This window comes from Ursus americanus, chromosome 22 (assembly GCF_024610735.1).
Source record: "Ursus americanus isolate L20-20 chromosome 22, mUrsAme1.1.p, whole genome shotgun sequence".
Classification (NCBI taxonomy): Eukaryota; Metazoa; Chordata; class Mammalia; order Carnivora; family Ursidae; genus Ursus; species Ursus americanus.
In genome coordinates, this window is record NC_142148.1 from 44,456,904 (window position 1) to 44,472,793 (window position 15,890).

Sequence of the window (15,890 nt, forward strand, 5' to 3'; positions counted from 1 at the left end):
AGAAGAAGGAGAAGAAGAAGAGGAAAAAGAAGGAGAAAGGGAAGAGGAGGAGGAGGAAGGAGAAGTCTCTATCTAGAACTATTTAAATGCTCTGTTATTCTATTTCTGTCTGTTATTAAGCTTTCACAGAACTTGTGTATTTTAGAAACCCACATATTAGCTTGGCTTACATGATATGAAGTAAAATGAGGAAATCTATGGTTTTACTTTGTATATTGGACTTTGCACTCAATTCTTATTGTTTCAAATTATCTGTTATAAATGCCTTTGATCAAAATGCTCTTAGTAACCTCATGCTCTCCTGTATTAGTCAAGGTTCTCCAGAGAAACAGAACCTGTAAGATAGATGATAGGTAGATAGATAGATAGATAGATAGATAGATAGATAGATAGATAGATAGATAATTTGGAGAGAGAGAGAGATTGATATATTTTAAGGAATTGGCATATACAATCATAGGGGCTAGCAAGTCCAAGGTCTATAGGCCTGCAGGCCTGCAGTCTGGACATTTCAGAAGAAATTGATGCTGCAGTCTTGAATCCAAAGGCAATCTGGAGGCAGGATTCTTTTTTCTGGGACCTCAGTCTTTTCTCTTAAGGCCTTCAACTGATTGAATGAGGTCTGTCCAATTATGGAGGGCAATTTGCTTTACTCAAAATCTGTTGATTTAAATACTAATCACATCTTAAAAATACTTTCATAGCAACACCTAGACTGGTATTTGATCAAACAACTGGACACCATGGCCTAGCAAACTTGACGCATAAAATTAATAATCACACCTCCCCTCTCGACCACCATCACCTCCCACCAAGGATGGCAACTGACATTCTAATTCCTACCTTTCTACCTCCCAGGAACTTATGATCTCCTCCTGTTCTTATCCATCTTATCACTTTTTCTCTAGATCTGCACTGTCCAATATAGTAGCTGTCCTATAATCCATGTAATCATATTACATGTTCTGCAAAAATTAAATTTTAATTAATTAAAATTAAATGAAATTAAAAATTCATTTCCTCATTTGCACTAGCTGCAGTCAATGGCTCAATAGTCACATGTAGCTAGTGGTTATCATATTGGACAGCACAGAATAGAACCTTTCTATTATTGCTGAAAGTCCCATTTAACAGAGCTATTCTAGATGCTTCTTCCTTGGACATTGACTCTTAACCTCAGAGGTCCAGGTTTGCAGTCTCCTTGACCATCTGGAGAGTCCTGTAAATCCTCTTTAAGAATGTTGTGGAGAGGCATTTTGATGCACTTGTGTAATTGTTCTGCAGAATGCTTGTGTATTAATCAGGCTAAGTAATGCCAGCTGCTGAAACAAACAACCCCAAATATCAATGGGTTAACACAATAAAGGCTTACTTCTTGCCCAAGTCACATCCTCTGCTCTTCACAGTCATTCTATCTTCTTCCAGAGCCATGGAGTTCTCTCCATTGGAATCCCTGCATGTGGTGGGCCAACAAATGGAAAATGGAGAAGAGAGTATAGGGTTTTTGAAGGTCATGCCTAGAAGTGGCTGCATCACTTCCATTCCCATTTCACTGGCAAGACTGGGCCATATGGACCCATCTAACTGCTAGAAAGGATGAGAAATAGTGCCAAAGAGAAAAATGAACAGAAAGGTGAACGCTTAGTGCTGTATCACAGCATGTAGAAAAATACATTCTGTCAGTGAATACTATTCTTCCAAACAGTGACACATGTATATGTAAAAACCTTCCTGCATATATTATATTTTACACATCTTATACAGGAAAATAAAAATATCAGTAGCTATCAATGAATAGAAAATGGTGAGTTTTAAGGCCATATAGAATGGCAGTTAAAAAAGGAAGGGCTTGGGAATTGGAAAAGGTCTGTGTCTGAATTCTAGCACTACTGCTAGCTGACCAAGATTATACTGGCAGCATAATCTTAGGCCAGACACTTAAACTCATGGTGCCCTCAAAGGACCGTCATGGGGTTTAAATGAGACGATAAATACTTACACCAGTGTAAATGCTCAGTGACAGGAGGAGTTGCACACATACATATGACAGCCTTTTCTCCTACCTTTTCTTTTCTTTCTTTTTTTTTTCATCCTACCTTCTACTTTTGGGTCCTTTCTTCTTACAAACTGAATTTTCTAATAACATAGGCTACGATATCTAATACTTCTGTATAGTGATTGTAAAATGAAATATTTTTACATGTTTGTGTTTGTTGTAGGTTTAGTTGTGCCCCCCACCTCACCCAAATTCATATATTGAAGTCCTAATTCCCAATACCTCAGAATGTGACCTCATTTGGAACTAGGGTCATTGCAGATATAATGATTAGTTAAGATGAGGTCATACTGGAGGAAGGTGGGCTCCTAATCCAATATGATTAGTGTCCTTATGAAAGGAGACATTTGGAGACACACATGCACACAGGGAGAACACCATAGGAAAATGAAGGGAGAAATCAGGATGATGTATCTATGAGCCAAGGAGGATTGCCAACAAACCACCAGAAGCTAGAAGAGAGGCATGAAACAGATTCTTCCTCATGGCCCTCAGAAGGAGCCAATCCTGTCAACACCTTGATCTCAGACTTACAGCTTCCAGAACTGTGACACAATAAATTTTTGTTGTTTAGGCCACCGTATGTGGGGTACTTTATTACAGCAGCCCTAGCAAACAAACATAATATCCAAGCAGTTATTGACTCAAATATACAGGAACCATTTTTTAAATGGCATTTAAGGGGTGACTGGGTGGCTCAGTCGTTAAGCGTCTGCCCTTGGCTCAGGGCATGATCCTGGGGTCCTGGGATCGAGCCCCACATCGGACTCCATGCTCCGCTGGAGCCTGCTTCTTCCTCTCCCACTCCCCCCGCTTGTGTTCCCTCCCTTGCTGGCTGTCTCTCTGTCAAATAAATAAATAAAATCTTTTTTAAAAAATAAAATGACATTTAAAAGTGTAAAATTTAAACTGCAAAATTCCAATTTCAACATATTTCCAAAATCAATTTTTCATTCATCAGTCTGTTCTTGAGCTTACAAAAGTAGCAGCTTCATATGGGTCACCCTAGGATCCATGACTATAGGGATAAAACACTGGCTTTCCTTGCTGTTTGTTTAGTGAGGCTCCTGGGGACCCATATTTAGAACTAAATTCACTGCTATCACACAGATTGCCAGCTGTGTGACCTTGGCCAAGTCCCTTACCTACCCTAAATCCTTTTCTTCTTCTAAAAAATAAAGGGGTGACTAGACTCTAACTTCCACCTAAGACATTCTGTAGCTCATAGGAAGCCTTGCTGATCCAGGCAGACTTGCTGGCCTGTAGTGCAGGTAAGTAAAAACAGAGCTGCCTATAGAAATCAGTTATGCTACTATAAAGCGATTTAAGAGCAGTATGAAAAAACAGTACTCCGGCAAATTAAATATTCAAAGTGAAGAACATTGCATTTATTAAAAGTGTCAACATTTAGAATGCATAATTTTAGCATAAATACTCTAGAAATATTCACTTAGTTTGCTATGTTTTATTGTTAATAAAGAAGGCCTTACATCTAGATTTGTCATATGTCATTAATAAATCAGCTATAAAATGCAAATTATAATTATTTTGAATTATCTATTTTCTGTTTATTTATATTTAAGCTTAGGCTCCCCTAAGATGGCCTAATAAAAATTTGAGATGCTAAGTGACTGCTTCATCTGCTTACTCTGTGTATCTGCTGAAAATAATTAGTTATATTAATTGAGGGATTTTTTTTCCCTTAAAAAGCTTATCTGGGTGAGGGTGAACCTAAATAAAATATGCTAAAAATATGCATTATTTTTGCCAGTATGGTGGGTAAAATGTAGTTTGCTCCAAAATCAGCAAAATAAACCTTTGTACATGACCGTGGAATAAATTTGGTGTAATGATTTGATATAACAACTAAAAAGTATAACATTAGTACTATCCTTAGGCCCAGGCAAGAGGACCACTTCCGTGGCTTCTGTATATTATAGAGCCTGTTCTGTCCCTTTTCTGGACATGCTACTCCATACGAGGCAAAGAGGCCCCAGGGCCAGGGTACATATTTGCCTTGAGCTCACACATACACACACCCTTCTAGCACACATTCTGGGTACCTACAACGTTGACATTCTTTGCTCAAAGGGGCCCAAGCTCCTTTCCAAGGCTTATAGAGACCTCTTTCCTGGATCATTCCTGCAGGGGTGACTATCACTGGTTGCTCACCATTAGACTTGGTGTGTGGCCAAGAGGACGCTAAGGTGGGGATCAGGATGGAGTGGGCACTTGTGGACTGGGGTGGGGAATACACATATCCCTACCCGTGTAGGAAGCTCCTCACAGTGCAGGACTAAGCCGGATGTGACAAATAAGAGGGTAAGTAGGGGAAGGAATCGCAGAACTAAATTCCCCTGCGGCTTTCCTGGTTCTTATGAAGACACATTGGTCAAGGTGGGAGGAGAGAACATAGTTCATCTACAACTTGTCATCATGAGTTATAATTGTTTAATACTTCAACAGATAGCACTAAGGCCTCCAAGTACTCTTGCCCTGCGCCTGGCAAATATGAAAAGCAGGCTGAGTAACATCATAATTCTATATTGCCCACCTTTAAGTGGTCCATCTGTCTCGCTAATGATCAATTTACTACCTTAAGTCACACTTTGCCCAAGAGAATAAGTGAAATTAATGGCATGAGAAAAGAAACCAAGTGAAGAATAAGAGACTCAGGACACCTGGGTGGCTCAGTTGTTAAGTGTTTGCCTTCCGCTCAGGGCATTATCCCGGCGTTCTGGGCCGAGCTTGGATCGAGCCGGTGTCAGGCTCCTCCACTGGGAGCCTGCTTCTTCCTCTCCCACTCCCCCCGCTTGTGTTCCTTCTCTCTCGCTGGCTGTCTCTCTCTGTGTCAAATAAATAAATAAAATCTTAAAAAAAGAAAAAAGAATACGAGACTAAAGAAACTCTATACTGTAGTTCCTTTTCTTCTGCTCTTTGGGTTTTGGAATATGTTTTTCTTCAGGAAGCTTATTCTCCAAGGTGATGATGATGACGATGATGATGATGATGATGATGATAAAAACAGATGCTTACTATGTGCTGGGCCCTCTTATAAACATTACACACATTAATTAGTTATTATAACAATGGCATAGGTGGGTCCTGCACTAACAGCCTTCCCTTTTACAAGAGGAAGTCTGGGCATCAAGAGGGTGATCTGCCTGTAGTCACACAGCTGGGCAGGGGGCTTGAGCCCAGGCGGTCTGGCTCCAGAGTGCCTGCTGAAGAATTCTGCAGGGCGTTCGCCCACCGAGCCATGTCTGCACAAATGTCTGCTTCATAAGTAACTAGTTAGCAACTTTTCCCTCTTCACCAACCAGTAAAGTCACCTGCAGCCTTAACCGCATCCTTGGGTCAGCACAGACTTTTTTTTTTTTTTTTTAAGATTTTATTTATTTATTCGACAGAGATAGAGACAGCCAGCGAGAGAGGGAACACAAGCAGGGGGAGTGGGAGAGGAAGAAGCAGGCTCATAGCAGAGGAGCCTGATGTGAGGCTCGATCCCACAACGCCGGGATCACGCCCCGAGCTGAAGGCAGACGCTTAACCGCTTGTGCCACCCAGGCGCCCCCAGCACAGACTTTAAAGCAAGGGGTTGTTCTAATGTCAGGGCTGAGCGCAGTTGCTTACTGTTTTGGGTTTTGTCTTTTTTGTGGTGTTTTGTTTTGCTTGTAAGTGTGGTAGGAAAACAAGTTTAGCACAGTGCCGGCACTCAGAAATCCTGGAAGAAGGGAGGGAGAAGTGGTAGGAGAAAGGACAGAATGAACCTTGGAAAAATAATGTAGTTTGATGCTAAAGGCAAATATGATCAAGTGAATTGCTCCCGCCCAGCGCGCTCCCCCCACTCCCCCAGCCTCTACCGAGGTGGGGGAGTAATCAGGACCGGCTTCCGACTTGGCTTTCGGTGGGGCTGCTTGCCTCGGGGAGGGCCAGGGTCTCTCCCGTGAAAATTCTGAAGGGTGAGGGGAAAGGGAGACGCCAGACTAGGGGCGGAGGCCGGGGAACCGTGTCCACAAGGCCTGCTGCACTGCCACCAGCGCGAAAAATCCGCCCGCCCTCTTGGAGTCGGTCTGCACCGCCTCACAATACACCCCGCCTACGTCCCGCCCCTCCGCGGCGTCTGTCCCGCCCCCCCACGGTGTTCCCGCCTCCACCCCCCCCAGCAGGGCCTCGGCCCCGCCCCCTGCACGGCGGCTGGCGCCCTGTTTACCCGCGGTGCATGGTGGGGCCGTCGCCTCGGACAACCCCCCCCCCCCCCGCCTCCCGCGGTGGTCGCCCCTTGACGGTGCAGAACGATCGCGGCGGCGGCGGCATGCGTCCGGCCTCCACCTCGTCAGCGGCTCTGGCGAGTCCCGACTACTACGAGAGGCTGGGCCACCTCCAGCGCCGGCTGCGGGACAGGTATGGCCTACCCGGGGCGGGGGCGGGGAGTGAGCCCGGCCGAGGGTCAGCCGGTGCCCTAACTCCGGTTCCTTGCCACTTCCCCCGCCGTTTTCCCTTGGACCCGGGTCCGCTCGGGACGCCCCCTAAGCTCCCGGTGGGGCCTGGAGGACAAAGTTTACCAAATACCATGCCCCATCGCCCTTATTGGAGGTCTCCTGCCGGAAGATCCGGCCGCATCACTGAATTTGCCCAGAAGTGAGAGTGGGAGTTCTCCTGCCTGTCACTCTCAGTCACGCCTTGTGAATTTCTCTACTCCCTTCTACACGCCTCCTCCCCTGTCTCTCTTCAGATTGTCATTCCACCCTGACAGCTGCACTGCATCAATGATGACAGGTCCGAGAACGCAGGCGGGAGTGCGTGCGTGTGTGTGTGTGTGTGTGTGTGTGTGTGTGTGTGTATAACATATGCCCTATTTAAATGCAGGAGACATTTTTGCGGAGGGGAACGAGGGCTGACCAGATTTTCAGCAAAGGGATGAAATTTACAGAAGTCCAGCTTCCGGAGGGTTCATGATACTTTGATTAAGACATGAAAGATGAGTCACTGATAACAGCTAGATCTAAGAGCAAAGAGAGAAAATTATAAAGCAATTTGCTATAAATAACCACGTAAAAGATAAGTTTTTGGAACTATTATTTAGCTGCTAAATTAATTGCAGTTGGAAATCTCATTAGTTGACAAGAAAGGAAATAGATATTTGGATCTCTTGATAAACAAAGCGTTTAATGAATGTTAAAAGTTACAAAATCATTTCAGTGAAGAGGAGAGCTTTGTGTGTGACAATTCTAAACTGACAACAATAATTACATGTAAGGTAAAGGCAGAAGTGTTTATGAAGAGGAATTATGTTCATCTTATCCTAGATTTAATTCTTGTCAGTATTTATAGAGCATCCACAACAGGCCTCCTTAATTGTCCTCACCATATTTTACCCCTTAATCCTTTTCTGTATCCTATTTTCTTTCTGACATACTGCCACTCACCCACTCCACGGACCTCCTCACCTCCAGCTTTTAAAAAAATCACTTCCTGCAGTGCCCTCCCTATATCAAGTATTGATCAAACTATTCTCTAACTTAGGTGATCTCTATTTTTATAGCAGTATAGATAAATAGCTTAAGTGACTTACTTCCTGCTTAGAGGGAGAATTCGGGGAGGACAGGAACCATATTTAGCTAGATCTTCAGCTGGTACTAGAGTACCTTAGGGGAGGAGGGGCTTGACAAATGTTTGTTAAGTAAAAGGCAGAAATCCCAAAGCCAACCAGCCAGGGTCCAGGAGTTACAAATATCTTGTATACAACACTGTTGCCACACGTTGTTGCTAAATCATGATGATTTTCCAGTCAACCAGGGAGAATGAACAGTATGATATTTCTAAGACAGTATTAAGTTTCTGCACATACCTTATAATTAAAAGACAAGACACTGCTCTGTACATCAGCATGCCTGAGGTGCTTTTGACTCTGTTCTGTTAGAAGAGTAGCTTAGTTACCCCCAGGCCTTTAGGTATTTATATCTCTTAGCCCATGTTCTGATTTTAAAATGTTACTGGTTCAAATGGCATTCTTTTTGAACTAAGTTCATCATGAGTTATCATTTTTGCTTCCTATGGTAGGAACACTTGGCTGTTTATAGTCCTTATGGTATAATAACTGTGTAATGATTAGTACTCACTTTATGTTTAACACTTAATGTTTTAACTGTTAAGCAAGATGAGGCTGTTGAAATTATATAAAGAATTCAGGTCAAACTTAATAGCCTATTCTTGGTTTTGTACTTGGAGTTTTTTTAAAAAAATCAAGTTGATACAAATCTGTTGCTGTGTGTATTCATCTTTTTCATTTTATTAAATATTTTTTAGAGAGAAGGGGGGAAGGGCAGAGGGAGAGGGAGAGAGAGAATCCCAAGCAGGCTCCCCATTGAGTGAAGAGCCTGACATAGGGCTCCATCTCACTACCCTGAGATCATGACCTGAGCTGAGATCAAGAGTCGGATGCTTAACCGACTGAGCCACCCAGGCAATCCTTATTTTTCATTTTTAAATTCCATAACTAATGCATAGTAAGTACAGAGGCAAATAACTTTGGATGCTTGGGTTCTGCTCTACAAACAGTTGTGTGACTTTAAGCAGGTTGTTCCACTTCTCTGAACCTTGGTTCTTCACCAGAAATGAGGAGCACTGAATTATATGTATGGTAAAGCCACAGATTTGTTTCTTCTCTAGTAGAGTAATGAGCTTCAAACGAAAGAAGTTGAAAGCTGTAGTTTTGCAAAGCAACAAGTAATGAATATCATTGTTTGTATCCTGTTTGAGTGTTTGAATGTACCTGCTTTATCGCTTTGTTTAGTGTTGTTTTTTAACCAATCTCAGTGACCACAAGGACTCCAAAACTTCAGAGTCATTTTAAAGGCTGCGTCTCTGGGTCATCACAGCTGCTTTATCAGTCCAGAGATTTCCTGGGGGTGGGAAATAAAAGCAATCTGCCCTTGCCTGGCCTTCTTAGAGCTGGCTTATTGCTGGTCTAATATAGCTGGTCTAATAACGGGGCCTTTCCCTTGTAAGTGGTGTATTTCTAGCCCAGATTGTTTCAGCTGTAGACACACATAGATGTACTTGTACATTCTTAATTTTTTCCTCTTTGCGTATGGTGTTTTCTCTGCACTCTGGTGAAATCAATCATAGAATCTTAAATAGCCTGCTGGAGTGACTCGTTATGGAGTGTGTAGTGCCACAAGCATGGTAGAAACATGTGAGTGGAATTGACTCTTACAATTATATAAAAACATCCCTTTAAAAGGCCCATTAACCAGCCCCAGTTTTTTCAATGCCAGTATTGATTCAGAGTGAGATATCATAATAGTCCAGAAATTGATTCTGAGATACTAGTTAAGTAAAACTGAAGTTGGTATTGAGACAAAAACAGAATAATAAGTGGCTTAAAAGGAGAAAAGCAAAGCATGTGGCTACACTCTTAAGGACCACCCATCTGTGTAAACCTTTGAATGGTCCAGGTGAGGGGTGCAGGTGATGGAAACCATGAACTATGGGTATATATCCCAGGGCTGGGTGTTTCAGAGATTCTGAAACAAAGATTTAGTATGTAGGGGTTGCAAGATAATCCTTCCCATAAGCCTTTCTCTGGCTTTTTATTGGGGGTAAATATCTTGTTTTAAGTCTTAAATTTAAAACAGAAAGGAAAGACAGCATTCAGAAGCTCTGCAGTGTGGATAAGGAGGTTGGGAAAAGGGCCTGTGTTGAAGAGTTAATGAGATTAGCATCATGTTGTCCACAGTGGAAGGCCAAGGGGGGTTTGTGGTTTTTCACCATATGAAGTATCATAACAGATAAGTGTGACTGGCAGGTGTGTATCTACTGAAGACAGAGCAGGAATGAAGAAGTTCTATGTTCATGATTAAAAAGAACCTGCTACACAGGAGGTGATGGATTCCTAAAAAGACCTTTTTCACCAGAGATCATAGGTGAAATAAAAAATTATTTTGAATTAAATTCAAGCTTACAGAAAAGTTGCAAGTATAGGACAAAGACTTCTAGTATTCCCCTCACCCAGATTCCCCAACTCTTTTTTTTTAAGATTGATTGATTGATTGATTGATTTGAGAAAGAGAGAGAGAGCACACAGAGGGAGAGGGAGAAGCAGACTCCTCGCTGAGCAGGGAGCTTGATGCGGGGCTCAATTCCAGGATCATGACCTGAACCGAAGGCAGATGCTTAACTCACTGAGCCACCCAGGTGCCCCCAGATTCTGCAACTCTTAACATTTCATTATATTTTTTGTGGGTTTTTTTGTCTGTCTTCCCATCTGTCTAAAATCATTAGTCTTTTCTGAACCATTTGAGAACTACAGATACGGTGCCCCATTATTCGTAAAAATTCAAGTGTCTATTTCCAAAAACAAGGATGCTTCCTGACATGGATGCACCCTGGAACTCTCCCAGTGAGGAAATCAATACTGATTGATAAATTCCACAGACTCCAATCAAATTTCATCACCTACCCATTTTGCCAAGTGTCCTAAGACTGTCTTTTTTCTTTTCTGGTCCAGGATCCCATCTGTGTACCATTTGCCATGTCTCTTCAGTCTCCCCGAGTCTGGAGCTATTCCGTAGTCATTCTCTGTCCTGTGTTCCTGACAGTTTCATAGAGTACAACTTTCATTCTAGAGGGTGATACTCAAGCTGGGTCCATCTAATGGTTCCTCATGACCAGACTCTGATAGCACTTTCTTGGCAGGAATAGCACAAAAGTGAAGCATGATACTGGGGCAATAGGTCATAGATTCACCTAAGGGTCTTTCTGTCTTTGTAATTTATTTTTTTTATTTTTATTTTTTTAAGATTTTTATTTATTTATTTAACAGAGAGAGAGACAGCCAGCGAGAGAGGGAACACAAGCAGGGGGAGTGGGAGAGAAAGAAGCAGGCTCCCAGTGGAAGAGCCTGACGTGGGGCTCGATCCCATAACGCTGGGATCACGCCCTGAGCCGAAGGCAGACACTTAACGACTGAGCCACTCAGGCGCCCCTGTCTTTGTAATTTAATGACAGCTCACTGTCCAGCCATTCATTCTTCATGAACTAAGTATCCTATTAATCATGAAATCTTAGAAGAGGCAAAAGTGACTAATAAAAATTTCTAACATGGAAGCAATTATACCATATTTCCTTCACTTCTAAGTTCACTCTTATTTTTTTAAATTTTACTTTATTTAAATTCAAGTAATTAACATGCAGTGTATTATTAGTTTCAGAGGTAGAGTTCAGTGATTCATCAGTTGCTTATAACACCCAGTACTCATTACATCACATGCTCTCCTTAATGTCCATCACCCAGTTGCCCCATCCTCCCACCCACCACCCCTCCAGCAACCCTCAGCTTGTTCCTATAGTTAAGAGTCTCTTATGGTTTGCCTCCCTGTCTGTTTTAATATTATTTTATTTTTCATTCCCTTCTCCTATGTTCTTCTATTGTTTCTTAAATTTCACAGATGAGTGAAATCATACGGTATTTGTATTTCTCTGACTGACGTATTTCAGTTAGCATAAAAACCTCTAGTTCCATCTACAACATTGCAAATGGCAATATTTCATTCTTCTTGATGGCTGAGTAATAGTCCATTGTGTGTGTGTGTGTGTGTGTGTGTGTGTCCATATGTGTGTACCATATCTTCTTTATCCATTCATCTGTTGATGGACATCTGGGCTCTTTCCATAGTTTAGCTATTGTGGACATTGCTGCTATAAACTTTGGGGTGCAGGTGCCCCTTTGAATCACTATGTTTGTATCCTTTGGATGAATACATAGTGGCACAGTTGCTAGGTATTAGGGTAGCTCTATTTTTAACTTTTTGAGCAACCTCCATACTGTTTTCCAGAGTGGCTGTAGCAGTCTGCATTCCCACCAGTAGTGTAAGAGGCTTTCTCCACATCCTCGGCAACATCTGTTGTTTCCTGAGTTGTTAATTTTAGCCATTCTGACCAGTGTGAGGTGGCATCTCACTGTGGTTTTGATTTGTATTTCCCTGATACCGAGTGATGTTGAGCTTTTTTCCATGTGTCTGTTGGCCATTTGTATGTCTTCTTTGGAGAGATATCTGGTCATGTCTTCTGCCCATTTCTTGACTGGATTTTTTGTTTTTTGGGTGTTGAGTTTGATAAGTTCTTTATAGATCTTGGATACTAGCCCTTTATCTGACAAGATATTTGCAAATATCTTCTCCCATTCTGTAAGGTTGTCTTTTGGTTTTGTTGGCTATTTCCTTTGCTGTGCCAAAGCTTTTTATCTTGATGAAGTACCAGGAGTTCATTTTTGCTTTTGTTTCCCTTGCCTTTGGAGATGTGTCTAGCAAGAAGTTGCTGTGACCAAGGTCAAAGAGGTTTCTGGCTGTGTTCTCCTCTAGGATTTTGATGGATTCCTGTCTCACATTTAGGTCTTTCATCCATTTTGAGTTTATTTTTGTGTGTGAGTTAAGAACCTCATACAGGAGTTCAGCAAAATGGCAGGATATAAAATCAATGCACTGAAACCAGTTGCATTTCTATACACTAACTATGAGACAGAAGAAAGCGAAATTAAGGAATCGATCCCATTTGCAATTGCACCAAGAACCGTAAGATATCTAGGAATAAACCTAACCAAAGAGTTAAAGGCCCTGTGCTCTGAAAACTATAGAACACTTATGAAAGAAGTTGAGGAAGACACAAAGGAATGGAAATACATTCCATGCACATGGATTGGAAGAACAAATAGTGTTAAAATGTCTATGCTACCCAGAGCAATCTTCACGTCCAATGCAACCCCTATCAAAATACCATCAACTTTTTTCACAGAGCTGGAACAAATAATACTAAAATTTGTATGAAACCAGAAAAGACCCTAAATAGCCAGAGGAATGTTGAAAAAGAAAACCAAAGCTAGTGGCGTCACAACTCTAGGCTTAAAGCTATATTACAAAGCTGCAATCACCAAGACAGCATGGTACTGGCACAAAAACAGACAAATAGATCAATGGAACAGAATAGAAAACCCAGAAATGGACGCTCAACTCTATGGCTAACTAATCATCGACAAAGCAGGAAAGAATATCCAATGGAAAAAAGACAGTCTCTTCAAAAAATGGTGTTGGGAAAATTGGACAGCCACATGCAGAAGAATGAAACTGGACCATTTTTTTACACCATACACAAACATAAGTTCACTCTCACTAATGACAAAGTAAAGATGTGTGTGGTGCTACTACTTACAAAAAATGGCGTCTCTATGATTTTTTTTTTTCCGTTGGAGTCTTTTTTCCTTTTTAAACATAGGCACACCCTAACTAAAGAATAGACCTTGTGTTCCCCAAGCTAAGATTTGGTGTTTGGATTTTGGACCCCATTTTCCCATTAAAAGAATTTGGTTAAAGGTAAACAGAAGGGGGAATGAACCATGAGAGACTATGGACTCTGGGAAACACACTGAGGGCTTCAGAGGGGAGGGGGTGGGGGACTGGGATAGGCTGGTGATGGGTAGTAAGGAGGGCACGTATTGCACAGTGCACTGGGTGTTATACGCAAGTAATGAATCATGGAACTTTACATCAAAAACTAGGGATGTACTGTATGGTGACTAACTTAATATAATAAAAAAAATAAATGGTAGTTTCCATTCTAGATTATGCTAAGCTAAGAAATTTACTTAACTTCTAATGTAGCTAACAGAGTAACTTTTGGGATTTTTTTTTTAAAGGAAAACATATCTGAAGAAAAACAAACTAATAATTAAGAGCTCCCAGATGGAACATGAGCTCAGCCCCTTTCCCTCAGCAGGCCACTGAAGGTTACCTTCTGCTGGACTCCTTGTCTTTGAATCACAGGTTTTTTTTTCTCCCCTGGCATTTTTCTTGCAGACATTATGTGATTTTTCTTTTGGCCTTTAATGTTAATTTAGATTAGCAATTTGGCTTCAGTTGAAGCTAGTACTTTGGTGGTGGAGTAGAACCCCCGTGGTTAATCCCCCTGTGGTCAAACCCCTCAAGGGCTCTTTCTGGGACTGGGATGGCTAGTCCCATTCAACAGTTTTACCCCCTAACACCTTGGTTTTGACTGTCATTACCTCCGCTGCTGCTCAGTTTCCCTTACCTCTTACCAGGCTTGGGTGTACAGATGTGCAGGGTAAGCTTTGTCCTCTAGCTTACTGCCAGCACTCACCTGAACTCACCAGCTAAGTCTTTACTGGGAGTAGCTCCAGAGAGTAGCAGTCAGTGACAAATCATGGTGATGTCACAAAGTTATAAAAAGAAACTCCTCCAAATTTGAAGTAATAGTGTTAGGGGACTTGGTGTTCATTAAAAGTGAATGGAGCTAGGTGTACTTTTCACAGGCTTGGCTCTGCCCACGCTTGTCTGGCTGGGAGCAGAGCAAGCCACCAGTCTTCAGTCCAAGGTGCATTTGTGGAAGTATGTTGTCTTGACCTGGTGGAACCCTCATCGCTCAAATGCCACTATCTCAGAAAAATCTGGCCATAGTATATTTTACGTATTTATCTTGTTTATTGTCTGTCCTTCCCTCTAGAGTGTCAGCTGCCTTGTTCACCATGATAGTATTCAGGCCTGGAACAGGACCTGGTTCATCATGGCACTCAAGAAATACTTGTTGAATGAATGAATCTGCTTTCCAGTCTTTTTTTAGTGCCTTTCTCCCATTTACTTTGAAAATCTTATTCTTTTTGCTTCATACTGGTATCATTTTGCTTTTTAGATTTCCATAGTAACTGCCAAATATTTTTGTGTCTTGAGTTTCAAACAACTGGCATTTTCTGCTTCTTAGAAAGACCAGAGACACATTCTCACAAAGGTGTAATTTCAAAGGAGATCATGTTCTAAATCCAACTGCCTATTACTTATCAGTGTAACTTATTCATAAAACATTTTCTTTCTATATTGTAGTGAAAAAAAGAGACTGGAGCTGGAAAAGAAACTTTATGAATATAATCAATCTGATGTGTACAGGTAAGATGTGACAGTGGTAACACTTTTTAAACCGGGTGGTGTGTGTTAATCAATAAAAATGTAACCCTAATGTATGTTACAGATACCGTAATTGCAGTACTTTTACTGTTCTCTTATATCTAGTGTGTAGATTAGATATAACACTAGATATAGTGTTTCCAGTAAACACTGAAATTTAATATAATCACTATAAAATGTAGGAATAAATTTCGTTAAAATGTGTGTAAGATAAAAATTGTTTTATTTTCACTATTTGATATTTGTGGTATTTCAGGAATCTCTGTGGCTTATATAGCTGAAGAATAAGATGCATTTAGTCTTATCTTTTTTATCACAGTTTAAACACACTGAGCCTGCGTAATGATTAAGGCATAATGACTGTAGCTGGCCTTTCAACCAACTGTTGAAGACAGGGTTACATGATGTCTCATTTGTTCATGGATATTTGACAATGCCTGTGAAAATTATTATGAGCAATGGATAAAATAGATATTATCCTTTCTGGGTTATTCTAATATGAAGAGCCAACTTTTAATATTTTTAATTCTATGTTATGGAAACTGAACTTCATCCTTAAGCCAAATGTGTGGTATTACTGCCAAGGTTATTCATATGAAAGATTTCTGGCTATGATAGCATTAATTTTTTTATTTAGTTACCTCATACTATGAGTGAGAAATGAAAATATGTCATTCAGAAGTGAGAGAAAATTTTAAAACCAAACCACCCACCAGGTCCATTTGTTTCCTCATATGGTTTTAGGATTCAGTGTACCTCCAAGGATACCAGTCACGGTGGACAGCGATATGTCCCCAGTATTTCTAGAAGAGACAAAAAGCCAGTGAGATGGTGGAAGAAATAGCAGTGTTGTGGATGCCATG

General features: G+C 41.3%; 1 protein-coding gene across 3 annotated transcripts in view; it reads left to right on the forward strand.

Annotated features, from left to right (window-relative positions):
* Positions 1–6,260: 6,260 nt before the first annotated feature.
* KIZ (kizuna centrosomal protein) overlaps positions 6,261–15,890 on the forward strand; it is a 134,130-nt gene continuing 124,500 nt past the window's right edge. For 2 of the 3 annotated variants that reach the window (XM_045776813.2, XM_087853776.1), the window contains exons 1-2: positions 6,264–6,460; positions 14,947–15,009. In XM_045776813.2, the coding sequence (XP_045632769.2) occupies positions 6,279–6,460; positions 14,947–15,009 (245 nt within the window). In that variant the 5' untranslated portion in view covers positions 6,264–6,278. Of the gene's footprint in view, positions 6,461–14,946; positions 15,010–15,890 lie in introns of all 3 variants that reach the window. The other variant, XM_087853777.1, reaches the window with a different exon arrangement.